The sequence below is a fragment of the Pyrenophora tritici-repentis genome, chromosome 1, assembly GCF_003171515.1.
Source record: "Pyrenophora tritici-repentis strain M4 chromosome 1, whole genome shotgun sequence".
In the NCBI taxonomy this organism is placed as follows: domain Eukaryota; kingdom Fungi; phylum Ascomycota; class Dothideomycetes; order Pleosporales; family Pleosporaceae; genus Pyrenophora; species Pyrenophora tritici-repentis.
Window position 1 is genome coordinate 4,836,296 of NC_089390.1, and position 15,325 is coordinate 4,851,620.

The 15,325-nt window shown below is 51.4% G+C and overlaps 7 protein-coding genes across 7 annotated transcripts; 3 read left to right on the plus strand and 4 right to left on the minus strand.

The window, feature by feature from the left end:
• Window positions 1-132: 132 nt before the first annotated feature.
• PtrM4_019120 (naringenin,2-oxoglutarate 3-dioxygenase) lies at window positions 133-1,320 on the plus strand (the record flags this gene model as incomplete). The annotated part of the gene is made up of 1 exon (XM_001931777.1): window positions 133-1,320. One exon carries the CDS (start codon window positions 133-135, stop codon window positions 1,318-1,320), a length of 1,188 nt encoding a protein of 395 aa, XP_001931812.1.
• Window positions 1,321-1,622: 302 nt separating this feature from the next.
• PtrM4_019130 (uncharacterized protein) lies at window positions 1,623-2,177 on the minus strand (the record flags this gene model as incomplete). The annotated part of the gene is made up of 1 exon (XM_066103348.1): window positions 1,623-2,177. One exon carries the CDS (start codon window positions 2,175-2,177, stop codon window positions 1,623-1,625), a length of 555 nt encoding a protein of 184 aa, XP_065965550.1.
• Window positions 2,178-2,300: 123 nt separating this feature from the next.
• Window positions 2,301-2,905, minus strand: PtrM4_019140 (uncharacterized protein; the record flags this gene model as incomplete). The annotated part of the gene is made up of 2 exons (XM_001931778.2): window positions 2,301-2,381; window positions 2,507-2,905. 2 exons carry the CDS (start codon window positions 2,903-2,905, stop codon window positions 2,301-2,303), a joined length of 480 nt encoding a protein of 159 aa, XP_001931813.2.
• A 397-nt stretch (window positions 2,906-3,302) lies between these two features.
• On the plus strand, window positions 3,303-4,136 carry PtrM4_019150 (uncharacterized protein; the record flags this gene model as incomplete). Its single annotated transcript, XM_001931779.1, has 1 exon — window positions 3,303-4,136. One exon carries the CDS (start codon window positions 3,303-3,305, stop codon window positions 4,134-4,136), a length of 834 nt encoding a protein of 277 aa, XP_001931814.1.
• A 169-nt stretch (window positions 4,137-4,305) lies between these two features.
• On the minus strand, window positions 4,306-8,874 carry PtrM4_019160 (rve domain containing protein; the record flags this gene model as incomplete). The annotated part of the gene is made up of 1 exon (XM_066103349.1): window positions 4,306-8,874. One exon carries the CDS (start codon window positions 8,872-8,874, stop codon window positions 4,306-4,308), a length of 4,569 nt encoding a protein of 1,522 aa, XP_065965551.1.
• Window positions 8,875-9,596: 722 nt separating this feature from the next.
• PtrM4_019170 (MhpC, hydrolase or acyltransferase (alpha-beta hydrolase superfamily)) lies at window positions 9,597-10,604 on the minus strand (the record flags this gene model as incomplete). Its single annotated transcript, XM_001931780.1, has 1 exon — window positions 9,597-10,604. The coding sequence occupies one exon, from the start codon at window positions 10,602-10,604 to the stop codon at window positions 9,597-9,599; it is 1,008 nt and encodes a 335-aa protein (XP_001931815.1).
• Window positions 10,605-11,845: 1,241 nt separating this feature from the next.
• PtrM4_019180 (PnbA, Carboxylesterase type B) lies at window positions 11,846-13,918 on the plus strand (the record flags this gene model as incomplete). The annotated part of the gene is made up of 1 exon (XM_001931781.1): window positions 11,846-13,918. One exon carries the CDS (start codon window positions 11,846-11,848, stop codon window positions 13,916-13,918), a length of 2,073 nt encoding a protein of 690 aa, XP_001931816.1.
• Window positions 13,919-15,325: the final 1,407 nt, after the last annotated feature.

Sequence of the window (15,325 nt, forward strand, 5' to 3'; positions counted from 1 at the left end):
TCGTGTATGAATAATTATCATGCCCTGTAATAGCCGCGTTCTAAGCTCGATGGGGTATCGTCAGCCGATCCCTTGACGTTCCAACTTGTGACTCTTGCACTTTCCGTGTACACATCTTCGTAAATGTCCACCATGTCTGACATGCAGACAGCTCTCCGTGTAGCGCGATCCAGATGCTCGGGAAGTGGAATACCAGAACCATGGACCAAGGCCAACCCCACTCCCGACTCAGGATCAAGATACGATAAGCCAATCGCCGCAGCGCAAGAAGACGGACTACCCAAGATCGATATATCCGCCTTCCTGGATGCAAATTCCACCCCAGAAGCACGCTCAACAACTGCAAAAGCAATCAACGCCGCATGCATAAACTATGGTTTTTTCTATCTCACCGGCCACGGTATACCAACGTCAAAGCTTGACGAAATCATCAGCCTAGCCCGTGGATTCTTTGCCCTACCACTGGAAGAGAAAAACAAGATCAAACGCTTTGACGCTGGAAGTCCAGAGGGAGGCGATGGCGCACGCGGGTACCAGGGCCTGGGGGAGAATGTAACAGGTGGACTGCAAGACATGCAAGAAGCCATCGACTGGTACCGCGACTGGCCTGCAGACAAAAGAGAGCCAGGAGACGGGGGGGCCAGTAGTGTGAAGAGTCTACAGGGTGTTAATCTATGGCCTGAGAAACCCGAGGCGCTCAAGCCTGTGTATCTGGAGTACATCGAACAAGTCAAGAAGGTGGGCGAGGCACTCGTACATGCCATGGGTGTGGCATTGGATCTAGGGCCACCTGTCAAAGACACAAGTAAAGATTTGGAAGACGAAGAGGTATTCGTGAGGAATTGCGATGAGTCGTTTTGGGTCATGCGTATGATAGGGTATCCGCCCTTGACGACACCACATACACCCGGTGCAGATATCTCACAGTTCTCCTGCGGCGCACATACAGATTACGGATGTGTCACCCTACTCCTAACTGATCCTACGCCCGGGGCCCTCCAGGTGCAGCTCAAAGACGGGACGTGGCTTAACGCAGATCCGATACCCGGGGCCTTTGTGGTGAATATTGGGGATATGATTGAGCGGTGGACGAATGGGCTGTGGAAGAGTACAATGCATAGGGTCATTCATAGGGGCCAGCAGTATAGGATTAGTGTGCCGTTTTTCTACGAGCCCAACTTTGATGCCCTGGTTAGGCCGCTGGAGAAGTGTGTGAGGGAGACTGGGGGAAAGCCGATACATAAGGGGAGTACGTATGGGGAGCATCTTTTGACAAAGGTGTTTAGCAATTTTTACTATAGTAAGAGGACGGACTGGTAGGTTTGGGGGATAGAGTTCTAGATGAATATTACATGATGATTGAGATCTATCTACAAGAACACTGCCTATGTAGGTGAAGTGTTTGCTAAGAACAAAGAAACAAATAGAGAATAACCTGATTGTATAAGAGGGGGAAGCTGATGGAAACCAGCAGTAGGCTGGGTATGTACATGTATTGGAAGTTCTGTGTAAGCCTAGAGGCTCACAGATGCCTATCTACATGATATGTAAGATACTTGGAGAAGACTCGGGAGGTCGTCAGCTCAAGTTGGCTGGTAAGTCTCAGCAGTCTAACCGTTTTGTCACTTTCCGGGTTGGACAACCGGCTGCTCATCTTTGCCGTCAGTCACCATGGTGTCTGGCAGACTGTTGTCCCCTAGGCGACTCCGCAACGCCTCCACCTCCTCATCGGGTGCCTTGACCTTCTTTGCCTTCTTTGCCTTGTCGATATCGTTGCGCTCAATCTCCTCCTGCGCTTTTTCACCAGGCCACACAGAACCAATGCCACCAGGGGCCATGCTGTACAGGCGGCGAACAGCAATCTTCACATCCTTCTCTTGAACATCTGGGTTCTGGGGGAGACCCTCGGGGGGGTTAATAATGCGCTCATCTTTGACTTTGATGATCAAATCCATAAGGATCCCGTGATGACCAGGTGTGGCTTCGCTCAGAATGGCTATCAGAGCAATAACCTTCTCGGAGAACTGCTGCTTAGGATCCTCCCAGAACCAGTTGGATGTCAAGATAGCCTTGGAATTGGTGAGGGAGTAGCGGCTCTCTTCTTGTCCACCTGACGCGTTATCGAATGCTTCAATCTTGGCAGTGATGAAGGTGTGCGGCTTGACGAGGCGGACCATGTTCTTTCGGAGCGAAGCATCTGTTACGGATCCATAGACTCGGCCTATGGCCCCCACAGCACAAGTTCGGGCTCACAACGTAGATAGCTCGATAGCTTGTATCTTGTCAAATCCAATCTTTCTCTACACTCTTGATCGATCCCTCACAGCATCCTTGCGCATCAGGTTGCTGATGTGATGCCTGAGTAACTCCCCGCTACTGTTCTGTATATGTGTTAGTATAGGTTTCAGATGTGCTAGATGGACTTCAGGCGGCATCACAGCTAGCTAGGACGAGGTCACGGAGCCACGTGATGGCCTTCATGTCCACAAGATACTGATCAACATACCTGTACAGACTTCTGTAGTAGTCCAGTATCATCTTCAAGATAGAGCACTGCCTCTAGCTTTGGGCACGCGCGAATATGTGGGGTGTCCTTAGTACCAATGAGTAGCTCTCTATCGTTGACGATGTTGTTGAAGTTAAAATTGGTAAAATCGGAATCGTGGAGTCGACGACCGTTGACGTCGCAGAAAAACACCCCTTGGTCATCCTTGCGGCCTCGGGCGTCCTTGATGCGGTGGAGTTCGAGTCTGGCCTCTATGCCTTCGAGGATCTCATCATAGGTCATAGATGGTTTGATGATGAAGCATGGTATCATTCTGCGAATATATGGACAGTAGAGACTGGTAGTGATGTCAGAGGTGCGGTTGGAGGGAAGTGGGGAAGTGGGGCTAGAAGAAGCCATAGTGGAGGTAGTGATGGCGGTGCAGGTAGAGTGGGAAGTGTTGGGCGTCGTTGATCAGGGCTTCAAGCTATCCAGTAAGTGAATTAAGTCTTGAGAACTGGTGGGACAGCTGATTTGTATGTAGCTGGAAGGAAGGTTCCAGACGCTGTGAGGCGTCGACATGGTAAGGCGTCAACATGGTGAGGCGCCAACGCGGTGAGGCACAAGTGAGTATGACTTCAAAATCCACCCAATTTGGTACTAGCGTTGCAAGAGCAAACACGCTCACTTGCCACCAGACATACGCTATCGCCTCCAAACACTTAAGTCTTCTTAGCTACCTAATGCTCTTGTGTCCTACACCAACCAAACTCGAGACAAACAACAACCTGCTGCTTAGCGATCCAACTGTTCTCTAATGGCATCCAAAGACCAAAAGTTCGCCATCGTACAGACAGACAATGCAGGGGCATATTCACCCAACTATCTCGAGAAGCTACACTCGGGATTCGAAGTGGACGGCCCAGCAACGATGAACTGCGAACCCGAGACCGCACAGAACCAGCAACTGTCGACCACATCTTCCTTCTTTCGTCTACCCAGGGAACTCCGCGATCAGATCTATGATTACGCATTTGGGGAAATCGGCACCAAGTTCAGGACACGCAACATGTACATTCTGGCGCGTCGGGAAAGCCGCGAGATGCGTCAAGGTCTCCCCAATTGGCTCCGCACCAACAAACAGATCTGCTACGAGGCACTTGCTTTCTTCGGCTCTACACACGTTTTCACCGATGAGCCGCTGTATGAAGAATGGACCGATGAACCGCCGTATGAAGAATGGACCTCGAGCGCAGACTCCGATCTCACCACCCCACTGGTCTTCAACAAAGATATTATTCGCAATGTTGGCTGGTCCCATACATACTTTCAACCTGGAGATCCATTCCTAGTCCTTCTCCGCCAACTCGATGTTACGGTTTCGACATTGCACTTGGAGTGGTTTCCTTATATGGGGTACTGGAACACATCATCGATAGACGATCAAATTGCAGAGTGGGCAGCTGTGCACCTTCACTCCCGGGAAGGCAGTCTGCGGAAGGTCAAGATAGATGTCATCGTCTGCGAGCACCCATGGGATGCTGAAGGAGATACGTTCATGTCAAGCGTCAAGGTTGGGGAGAATCATCATGTCGTATTAGAGCTATCGGGAAGAGGTCTATATACGCAGTGGGAGGAGAGAAGGAGCTAGGCCGTAAAGGTACTAGCGGGTAAATAGGTGGCTGCCTGGTTGCCCAAAGAGGAGCCAAGGGATAAGCCCTATGGCCGACACACCCCCCGGAACCAGGTGGCAAGCCATCTGAGTGAATGAAATGTATAGGAAATCGTAAAGAGACGTTCGCTGGAGGTGCCTTGAGAGACTACATGCGGGGAACGTTCACCATATCGATGAGGCCAATGAACTTAGCGTGCTCTTGTTTGTCGAGAGGCTTCGTAAGGCCGTCGGCGGGCATCTCTACGCCGGGGAGATAGTCGAGCTTGAGGTTGCCGTCTTTGTACTGCTGCTTTGTATACTTGAAGTACGCGTCGATGTGCTTTGTACGCTCGTGATGGCCGTCCTTGCGGATCATATTAAGCGCTGGCTGATTATCGGTGTACAGCTTGAAGGGCTTGAGGTCGTTACCGACGTATCCAACCTGAGAGAGTAGGCGTTGAAGCCAATTGATCTCTTTGGCAGCATACGTCATGGCAATATATTCTGATTCTGTGGAGGAGAGAGTAACGAGGCGCTGGCGGTACGATTTGTATGAGACGACGCCTCCAGCCATCTTGATGACGTAGCCGGAGGACGACTTGCGCTCGTTGTTGTCGCCATGGGCGGAGTCACTGTAGGCCTTAAGGCCTATCATGTGATCTGGGTCGTCCATATTAGCGTCTTTAAGGTCACCTTGGTACTTGATGCCGAGAGTTGCCGTGCCGTTGTAGTAGCGGAGCATGTGCTTTAGCAGTGACAGTTGCTCTAACGTAGGGTTGTTTGCAAAGCGTGCCATGAAGTTCACGTGCCAAGCTAGGTCACAGCGAATAATGGAGGTAGGATAGAGTAGCTTCGCGACGAGCGATTGGTACTGCTGTATAAGGTTGTTGTCGGCGATGTCATCACGCTTGATGAGGGTGAGGGCCGACTTTGGGAGGGGGTTGTCTGCCTTTGGAGCGTTGGCGAGGTGATACTCATCGACAATGCGATCAACGTAGCTATCCATCGTCATAGAGAGAGAGCGGTTGGGACGATCGCGGAGGATTCGAATTCCCAAGTAGAAACCAATTGGGCCAAGGTCACGAGCCTTGTATCGATTGAGGAGTTGTGACTTAAGTGCCTTCATAGAGGTCACGTCACGTGTAATAAGGATAAGGTCGTCAACGTACACGACTATGATGGCCTTTGTTGTTGGGTTGACGAAGACGCAGGGATCTGCTTCGATGGGCTCGAAGCCGAGATCTTTGAGAGAGTCCTTGAGGTCGTTGTACCACAATAGGGCTGACTGACGGAGGCCGTACATGCCGCGGCGAAGGCGAACAATATTCCCAAAGCCAGTACAGCCTGCGGGCAGGCGAAGGAGGACAACGTCATCGTCGTCGAGGTGAGCGTTGAGGTAAGCAGTAATCATGTCGATCTGCTCACACTCTAGATCGAAGTAAGCCACAAGGGCGAGGAGGATGCGGAGCGTAGAAGTTCGGACGACGTAGGAGTAAACCTCGCGGTACCAAATTGATTCTTGTTGCTTGTTGCCGCAAGCCACCATGCGAGCCTTGTCTTTCACGTGATAGCCTTGAGCGTTGCCTTTATACGTCCACACCCATTGACCTGGGATGATCTCATACTTGGCAATCTCCTCTGCCGTAGCAGGGCGCCAAGTACCGTTGGCGATAAGAGCGTTGTACTCATCGTCCATTGCGAGTTGTAGATCATCGCGGCGAGGATGTTTGAGAAACTGACGATAGTTGCGAGGCTCCGGTGGAAGTTCTGAAAGCTTTGAGCCGAGAGTGGGCTTGACGAGAGCCATGGCGAAGCAGCGATCAAAAGTAGATGAAGTGAAGAAAGCACGTGCCCGGCGATTGCGAGGGCCGTGTATGATATGAGCTGGGTTGAGGTCCGCGTTAATCTCATGTCGACGCGCTGCCTTGTTGTTACCACGGGTTGGAGGAGCTGGTGGAGCTTCATCATCATCCTCGAAACCATCAAAGCCATCTCCGCCATCAGCACGAGGTAGCTGATGATTGTCCAAATCGCCGCCATCACCATCTTGCGGAGGAGCGGGTGGAGTTGTAGCGGCGTCGGCGAGGCGGTTGATGAGAGGTTTAAATGGGAGCACCTTCGGTGATGGTGAAGGGCCGATGATGGGAGACAATGGAGGAGTGGAGGGTGAGTCGTAGCTATCAAACCGCACGGAGGCGGTGGTAACGATCTCATCAGTCTCTGGGATCCACATCTGGTAGATGTTCTCGCCGATCATACCGACGAGGTGGCCCTTGTGAGCACGAGGTGCAAATTTGTCACCTTTAACGCGCTTCTGGGCGGGTATATGGGCGTATCCAACATGGCCGAAAGCGTGCATCTTGGCGACGTTTGGGACTGGGTTTGGGTAGCCTATAGAGCGATTCCAGGCCTCTAAAGGAGTGATCTTTCCTGGGAGGTTGCTGTTGGAGACGAGGTTGTGAATGCGGGCCATATATTTGGCTGCGTAGGGCCACAGCTTTATAGGAAGCTTGGCTGCAATAAGAGCTCCGCGAGTTCGATCCTCTGTGATACCGTTGGCGCGCTCTGCAATACCATTGCGAGTGGCATCATAAGGTGGTGACGTAACTACCTCGATGCCCACGCTATCGAAGTACTGCTTGTTGCTGGCGTTAATAAACTCGCGAGCGTTGTCGGTATGGATAGTGATGGTAAAGCCTTTGGCCTTCATAGCTTTGCACCAATTAATAAGCTGTTGGCCTAGTACAGCGCGGCTGTCTGATGTGAATAGCCACTGTCGGCGTGACTTGCCATCCGTGATAGGCATGAAGTAACGCTCTCCATCTTTTCCAGGTATAGTGATGGGGCCGACGACATCGACATGGACCTTGCCAAGCGCTGTATTGGGTGGAGTTTGTTGAATTCGAGAGATATTTCGCTTTGATTTGGAGAGGCCGCAGGGCTCGCAGTTGGTGACGGTAGAAGTAGTGAGCTTCATCCCATGTACAACTTTTGCAGTGTCCTTAATAGCGTCTATTCCAGCGTGTCCCATGATATGATGCCAGTCGGTGGCTGGCCGTGAGGATGAGGGCTCATCGGCAGAGCTTCGATAGCAAACAAGAGAGGCGTATGAGAGAGCGGCCGGCGCCTTGGAGGATTCTGTAACTACGAGAAAGTTGGGTATACCGTCGATCTCTGGTAAGTAAGCTAGCTCCTCATCTGAGGCAGTGTACAATTTGTCCTTGCCCGAGTGATACCACACTCCCGCGCGCTTGAATGGAGCTTGGGAGATGACGTTGGTGGCGAAATCGGGGCAGTAGAGGACGTTTTGGAGTGAGATCTTCTCTGTTGTTCCGTCGGCTTTGACGACTTCAAGGCGTACAGTGCCAACGCCGGCGGCGGTGGTTGATCCGGTAGAGCCGTGTACGTCATTGTCGATTGGAGCGTATTCGTAAAATTTCGAGCGGTTATTGAAGACGTGCCGGTTAGCGGCAGTGTCGTAGCAGTACCGCTGTTGATAGTCGTGATTGGAGACTGCCTTCTTGAGGAGAGTCGGAGAGACGAAGGTGGCGACTGTCACGTATGAGTGAGCATCGTACTGATCAGCATCGTCGTCGTTGCTGTTCTTGGCCACTGTAACGTTTGTACGAGCTGCTGCAGCTGCGGCCTTCTTAGCGGCATTGTCTGCGGTGCGCTTCTTAACATTATCTGGGGTGAGAGAAGGGTGAAGTTTCCAGCAAAGCTCATTAGGTCCTGGGTGCTCTCGCTTGCAGTGATCGCACATTCCAACAGGCTGAGGAGTACGCTTCTGTTGGTTGTTATTGCGCGTCGGCAGAGACGAAGGAGTAGGAGTAGAGTTCTGGTTGCTGTTGTTGCCATTGCCGCGGCCATTTAGGCGTGTGAGAACGCGCTTCTCCTCCGCTTGTTTAGAGACGGAGAGGAAAGTCTTCACGGGCTCATCTGGGGCATGGCGTAGGTGATCCTCGAGTGACGCGACGAGCGTGTCGATAGACCATGTATGGCCTTGGCGGAGGTCGTTATTGCGAGCTTCTACCCACTGTGGGAGTACACGAGCTAAGCCGTGAAGGAAGTGGATGATGAGCAGGTCTTCGATGTCGCGGTCGGCGGATGTACCAGGTACTGCTGAAGGCTTCTTCCATCCAAGTGTGATGCCTTGTACCGTGATGTCATTAATTGTCTCGCGAAACTTTCCAATATAGCTGCGGACTGTGGGTTGGGTCTCAGCGCGGAGGTCGATGAAGGCAGTCCACGCGAGAGCAGCATTGGCGTAGTCACCGTTGCTGTTTAGGTCCTTGAGAGCCTTGTACATATCGTGGGCGGTGGGGCAAGTGCGCACCTGAGCTACGAGAGGCTTGTCAATGGATGAGAGTATGGTGTTTTGGAGTCGGGCATCTCGGGCGACCCATGAGTCAAGCGCAAGCTTGTCCTCTCTAAGTAGCTGTCGAGCCTCATTGTTGAACGGTCCTATAGTCTTGTTGAGTTTGCCGACACGGTCAAGCTCGGCTTGGATAACGTCTGTTGAGGTGCCTAATGGATGAGTGATCGGGCGCTGCATGGCGGTAATGCGATATTTGTCGTCTGTAGCGTCAAATTCTGGGCGCGGAGCGCCATCTAGGACGGCTACAGCGCCATCGGCGGCTGCGTAATTGATGAGTTGTTTAATCCAGTCCTTCCAGTTTTTGCCGTCGGCTGCAAGGCGCGCTGTGACAGCTGTGGAGGAGGTGTAAGTTGCCATCGCGGCGGACGTCGAAGACCGTTCGGCTAGCGATTTTTGGCGGTGAGCAGCGAGGAGCTCGTCGTCGTCCAAGCGATCGATGAGCTGCAAGTTGCGGGGTCGCGATTGCTAAAGTGGCGCGCGATTGCGACGTCACCGAGCTGTTTTGCGGGGAGGGTGATGATCGTGATGAGGCGCGCGGGTCGTCAAAATATCTAATAGAATTATCGTGAGCGACTACGGGAGCGGGTGAGGGCTCATAACCTGTCAAGCGTCAAGGTTGGGGAGAATCATCATGTCGTATTAGAGCTATCGGGAAGAGGTCTATATACGCAGTGGGAGGAGAGAAGGAGCTAGGCCGTAAAGGTACTAGCGGGTAAATAGGTGGCTGCCTGGTTGCCCAAAGAGGAGCCAAGGGATAAGCCCTATGGCCGACAGTTCAAGGCAGAGTCTTTTGATCGAGCGGAAGCGTTGACGAAAAAGCTTGTTGGCCCGCTCGGACGGGTAACATGGGCTACATACGAGACTGGAGAGAAAAGGGATAGCTTTGGTTGGACTCAATGGACAAAGAAGCAAGAGTTCAAGCTGTTAGTTCAGAAAAAGGTCTGAAGTGTGGCGGTTGGGTATGACATGGATCTGAGACGCGGAAACTTCACAACATAAAAATGCACAAGCACCCCCGATCATGTACGATAAGAGCTTGAATTCAACTCCACTTTACGATAAAGTCTTTGTTCCCAACATTACATGTGACCAGAACCATCCAACCACCCCAATAAAGCCTGGTGATACCTCTCACTGTCTTGTACCTGCGGACTATGCCCCAGATCTTCGAATTCTATCAGATCCGCATTCGGTATCTTCACTGCGGTCTCTTTACCCAACACATTGTACTTTCCAAGCTTGGCTTGCACGTCTGGTGGGCTCCAAGCCTTCCCAATCGCAGTGTTATCCTTCGTTCCTATCAAGAGCAATGTCTTGGACTGGATTAATCCAAACTCGTACGCGACTGGCTGGGTCAGCACCATATCTGTTGTCTGCGCCATGTTGTACTCAAACGTGGTATTTTCCGGCGCGGTCTGGTACAGTGAGACCAACATGTTGACCCAAACATCGTACTCTGGTTTCCAAGTGTTGACATAGTAGGTAGCTTGCTGGTATTTCCGAATCGATGTGTAGTTCGTCGCCATTTCGTCTTTGTACAATGCGTCAAGCGTGCGCCAGGGTACGCCGAGAGCTTTCCAGTCTTCTAGACCGAGGGGATTCGTAACGATGAGGTGGGATGCTAGTTCTGGATACATCAGGGCGAATCGCGTCGCTAGCATACCGCCCATGGAATGGCCTAGCACGTATGTTGATTGAATGCCTAGACTTTGAAGTAACGAGCGTGTGTTGTCTGCTAGCTGCTGCAACGAGAATTGGTATGCTGGTGGTTTCGACGATTTGCAAAAGCCGATTTGATCTGGGATGACGATACGATAACCGTGTTGAGAGAGCCGACGAGCAGTGTCTTCCCATGTCGCTCCACAGAAGTTCTTGCCATGTAAGAGAATGATTGTTTTGTTAGAGGCGTGGCTGGTGTTCGTCGAGGATACATCCATGTATGCCATAGAGAGGCTTACACGTTGGGATGTGAAGTTGTGGTATTGTACTGGCCATGGGTAGGTGTAATTCCAGCTACTGGGTGGTATCACGCTTGTACTGAACGCAGTTGCAATAAGGTGCGTCAGAATCAAAAGTGTTACCCGCATTTTGAAAATATGATCGAGGCGCGGAGGGTTTTGAGATTGGTTTCTAGGACAAACAGGTATGGAAGGTGATTTTGAGATTTTGAGATGTCGCCGAGCAAACCTGCACGATGGCGACTGCCAATTTATCTTGTCTAAACATCTCAACCCCTCCATCGTTCACCGCATAGCCTTGCGTTATACCGCATTCGACATATTGATGAGTAATGAGAGCGCCTTTCCCCTTGTTGAGCGCTCTCCTCTATGTTTTACTCTAGCATACTCTGATAGGCATTGTCCGACGTCGTTCCTTGATAGCTACTCGGGGCTTAGAATCAACCAGGCTAGCGTGCTGGGCGCTCTTCAAACGATGCGAGGTACGTATGTAGGTCTTCTGCACTTCGTACATTGTCTGTTGCTTGCAGATTGTACGTATATATCAACAAACACACAGATTCACATCATCAACCCGACGTCTCTTCAACTAACAACGGAGGTGAAGGTGGAGAAAAGTCGGGGTAGAAGACAAGGACTTCTGCGGGTGGTGGGCGGGCGTCAACCAGGTTCAGATTACACTAGATCCCAACCTAGTTAGCAGCAATCCTTCAGCATCCAGCTGGATCAAGCCACCCCATTAGACATCCACTTCTCCATTATCCCAATCCAAGTCACGCCCCGCAAACTAATGCATTTAACCTCTGCTCTGACCCCTGCGTTACCTAGGATCCATGATGATGTCTGCACGGCCTGCAGGCTACTACGAATCATGCCTAAACGGCTAATTACATCGCTTATGACCTCGGGTGGTGATCGTGGAGGTCTCGATGCTGCACACATATTACGTGAACAACTGCATGGCGATGAAAGACTCTCAGGTTTCTCATGGCGACGAGACGAGGGCTGTCTCGATTCCAAATAAGGTAGCACTTGGCATCACGACCAGAGCATGTTAAACGTTCAGGGAGACCTGGCATCTCCACTATACTTCCCCAAGAGTTAGGTGGCGGCAACGGCCTACGTAAGTATTCTGCCCGTGCCCCTGCCTAGCCACCGATCTGCTCATCGGTTTCCGGGGAATAACCCACTCTTGAAGGCTTGTTTTCAATAGCCTCATGTGGAGAGCCGCTTGTTAGGGCTAGCGCTACGGTTGTTTAATGATGAACGCAACGCCATCCGGGTTGCCGGTGCCGTATATAAGGGTCAAGGAGAGCATTGGTGGCTCTTTAGCTGTCAATCCTATCTCTTCACTCGGTTGGAATTTCAAGATGACGGTTCTTACCACTCTTGTTGGTGTCGCGGCAGCTGGATTGGCCACCTTTTCTCAAGCCTCGCCTGTAGAGACAAGAGCGCCACTCGAGGTTTCGAACGCAAAGTCCTCCCTGACGCTCATCTATCAAAACAACCTTAATGCGTCGGACGACAAGAACCATATCGGTGCTATCATCCTCGATCCTGTTCCACAGAGCAGTGCTGCTGCCGCTTGCGCCTCGCTGAACGAGAAGCTCATCTCCAAGGCTACTCTCCAAAAGTACCAGGAAGACTTCAACGATGCTCTCTCATATCAGGACTACGCCAAGTACAGCGATGCGGAGCGAGGTTATTACATCGACAATGGCGTCGTTTCCGTCGGCAACCGAGTGAGCTACTCATCCTCTTCGAACTCTAAGAAGCAACTGCCAGTATTATGCACGCAATCCGCCAATAATGGTTCATCGACCGTCGGCCCCGTGAACGGCAGCACCATCTCGGTAGCATCTGGAGGGAATACTTTCGTCGGATACCGCAATCAGAAATCTTTCAGATTCATGGGCATTCGATATGCGGAGCCGCCTAAGCGTTTTGAGTACACTTCCATCTACTCCAAAAAGGGACAGACGATACAGGCAACCGAATACGGTTCCCAGTGTCTACAGGGTGGCGGTGGAAGCGAGGATTGCTTATTCCTGAACATTCAAACGCCTTATATCCCCAAGTCCGGTTCGAAGAAGCAGCTACGACCTGTGCTGTTTTGGATTCATGGTGGAGGCTTCACTGGAGGCACTGGTTCTGATGCAGGCTCTGATGGTGGAAACTATGCAAGCAAAGAAGACATCGTCGTTGTCTCCATTAACTACCGACTTTCAACACTGGGATTTCTTGCAGTTCCTGGAACTAACATCAAGGGAAACTTTGGTATTGCAGATCAGATTTTAGCTCTAGACTGGGTCATTGCAAATATTGCTTCTTTCGGTGGTGACCCAAACCAGATTACAATATCTGGAGGGTCTGCCGGCGCTGGCTCAGTGCGTACGCTCTTGGGATCACCAAAGGCCATCGGAAAATTCCAAGGTGCGATTGCCGCATCTAACCTTGGAGGAGGCGTTACACTGGGCTTGGATGGCGACTATGGAACAACGTACTCGACGTATTACACGATTGACCAAAGCTACAACGTTGCTGGACCTCAGATATTTGCCGCTGCGGGTTGCAACAGCACAGATTTGTCGGCCCAAGTCGCCTGCCTTACCCAAGCGAATGCGACACAGATAGTAGGCTTCAATACCGTGGCCCGCTATGTCGTGCAAGACGGAACCATCGTCAACACACCCCACCTGGTTCTCTCTACGCGCAATTCCAGTACAGCACATATCCCGGTCATATTCGGAGTGGTTGAAAACGACGGTGCATCCTTCTCTACTTATCCTAAAGCACCCATCGCAAACCATACCCAAGGTCTGGAAGAGGCTCTCGGTATCAATAGCACCTGGGCGAACCGAGTTATCCAGTCCGGTCTTTTTCCCTTTACCAGTACCGGAAACCTGACACTCGACTCTTTTAACGTCTCTCAACGCGTTGCTACAGACAAGACATTCCGCTGTGCCGACCAGTCCACCGTCTACTCTGGCGTTCAGTCGCACGCTTTCGAGAAAGCGTACTTCTACCAGCTCAACCGCGCCACTGGAGGTTACGATCCCAACAACCTTGGCGGTCCTGCAAATGAGAACCCAAACAACCCGTACTTCCGCTTGCACGGTGCGGACATGCCATGGACGTTTGGTAACCTGGGCTACATCCGCAACCCTGAGGATCTGTGGAGTGTTCAACTTACCACCAGCTACTTTGCTGCCTTTGTGAAGGGAGGTAATCCTAACCCCAGCCTTCAGTACCTGGATGCGAGAGGGTACGACAAAGTCATTGAGGGTGTGAAGAAGTTCGGACAGTGGGGCCAGGTCACTGCTGCTACAGGCAATGAGATTAGGTTGCTCGACTGGCCAAGTAAGAGCGCAGGGTTTCAAGATGTTCCGCAATGCGATTGGCTTGGGTATCCACTCGATTACTATCTTAAAGGAGGAATTTAAGTGCTGAGAGTTGAGAACAGAAACTGTTGTGTAGTAGAGATTTTAATCCTGAGTAATTATTCAATTATCTTGACTTTGTGCTACAGGTAGCAGCAGGGAACAATAGTTTGCAAACGTAATGAGATAATGGCAGATGCGTATAGGAACTTTGCGGATAGCATAACTGGGGCAGTGCAGCAACTTGAATAGAATGGAAGAGCTTTCCAGGATAACACTTATCCGAATATCCCGCAAAGCTTCGCAAACTATAACTTATTTGGTCGCCGGCTTGGCAAAGCTTGCAGTCGGACCAAAAGGCGGAGAGGTCGTGTTCCCAAGACGATGGTAGTTTGCGAATGCGTTGTTTGTTGCTCGCACCGCCACAATTGACGATCAGTAACTGGTTCGGTATAGATTCCACTCCCGCGGTGGCTTCCGGGAAAGCCGCATATCAACAATGCCGAAGACGCTACCTAGGTATTCTCGCATCATGTACATTACACGTCCAATGCACATTACGCCACCCCGTTTCTCCGCTGCAGTCCGCGTGAATTATGCTTCTGTATTCTTATTTCCGGCGTCAATTGTACGGATACGCTATGAGCTTTTACCCCGTAGCGCACGCTGCTGCACCGCCCCTTTTGGCTGCCGTTGCGGAAGCCGGAGGCCCGGAGTAGAACTATTTGCGAGGTTACTGCGCCTGGGGGTGCGCCTAACGTTGTAAATTTGATGAGAGGGACCGGAGTGTTTGCCTGACCTTAGAGTGCTGGGCATAACTGACCGCTTGCAGGTGGCCTAACAGCAGGGACACGAGAGGCTAGTTATCACAAGTCGTTATGCAAAACTTCTAGTATCTATGACGGCATGTCATTTGTGTCATGCTAAACATCAATGGCGTTGCCATCAGTACTATGGATCAAACATTCAACCCTAGATCTCAGACGTAGAGCAAAGGCGTCGCGGGAAGGCCGGGATGTTGTGTACTGAATCAGGATTCTTTCGCCTACGCATGTCCCTCGTCCCGTGCCGAGTGCCGGCGTTGCGTTGTTTCGCCATGTCAGCAAAGACGGTGGATGGAAGAAAGAACGTGCCGCTTGCCGAATGCAAGCGCCCAACTTCTGTAACCAGTCACAAATCATGATACATGTCAATTCCGCCCCCTTTGCGTTGACACGGTGTGCTGAGCGATACGGTGTCAGGTGTCAGCAAACGCCGCAGACAGGGAGGAACCGAGCTGAAGATGGGTCGAGTGTACAGCCTCTTCGGTGAGCATGCGATATCGCATTGAAGAGGTAGACGCAGTCAAACCACCACAAACCCCCGCCGAGAGATCAGAACCTTATTTTTAGTTTGATCGTCAGGGCCCGGTACTCCAGCCACGCCAGTACTGGTGGCCCTACACATGAGGTCACAAAGTCCTAGCTCTTC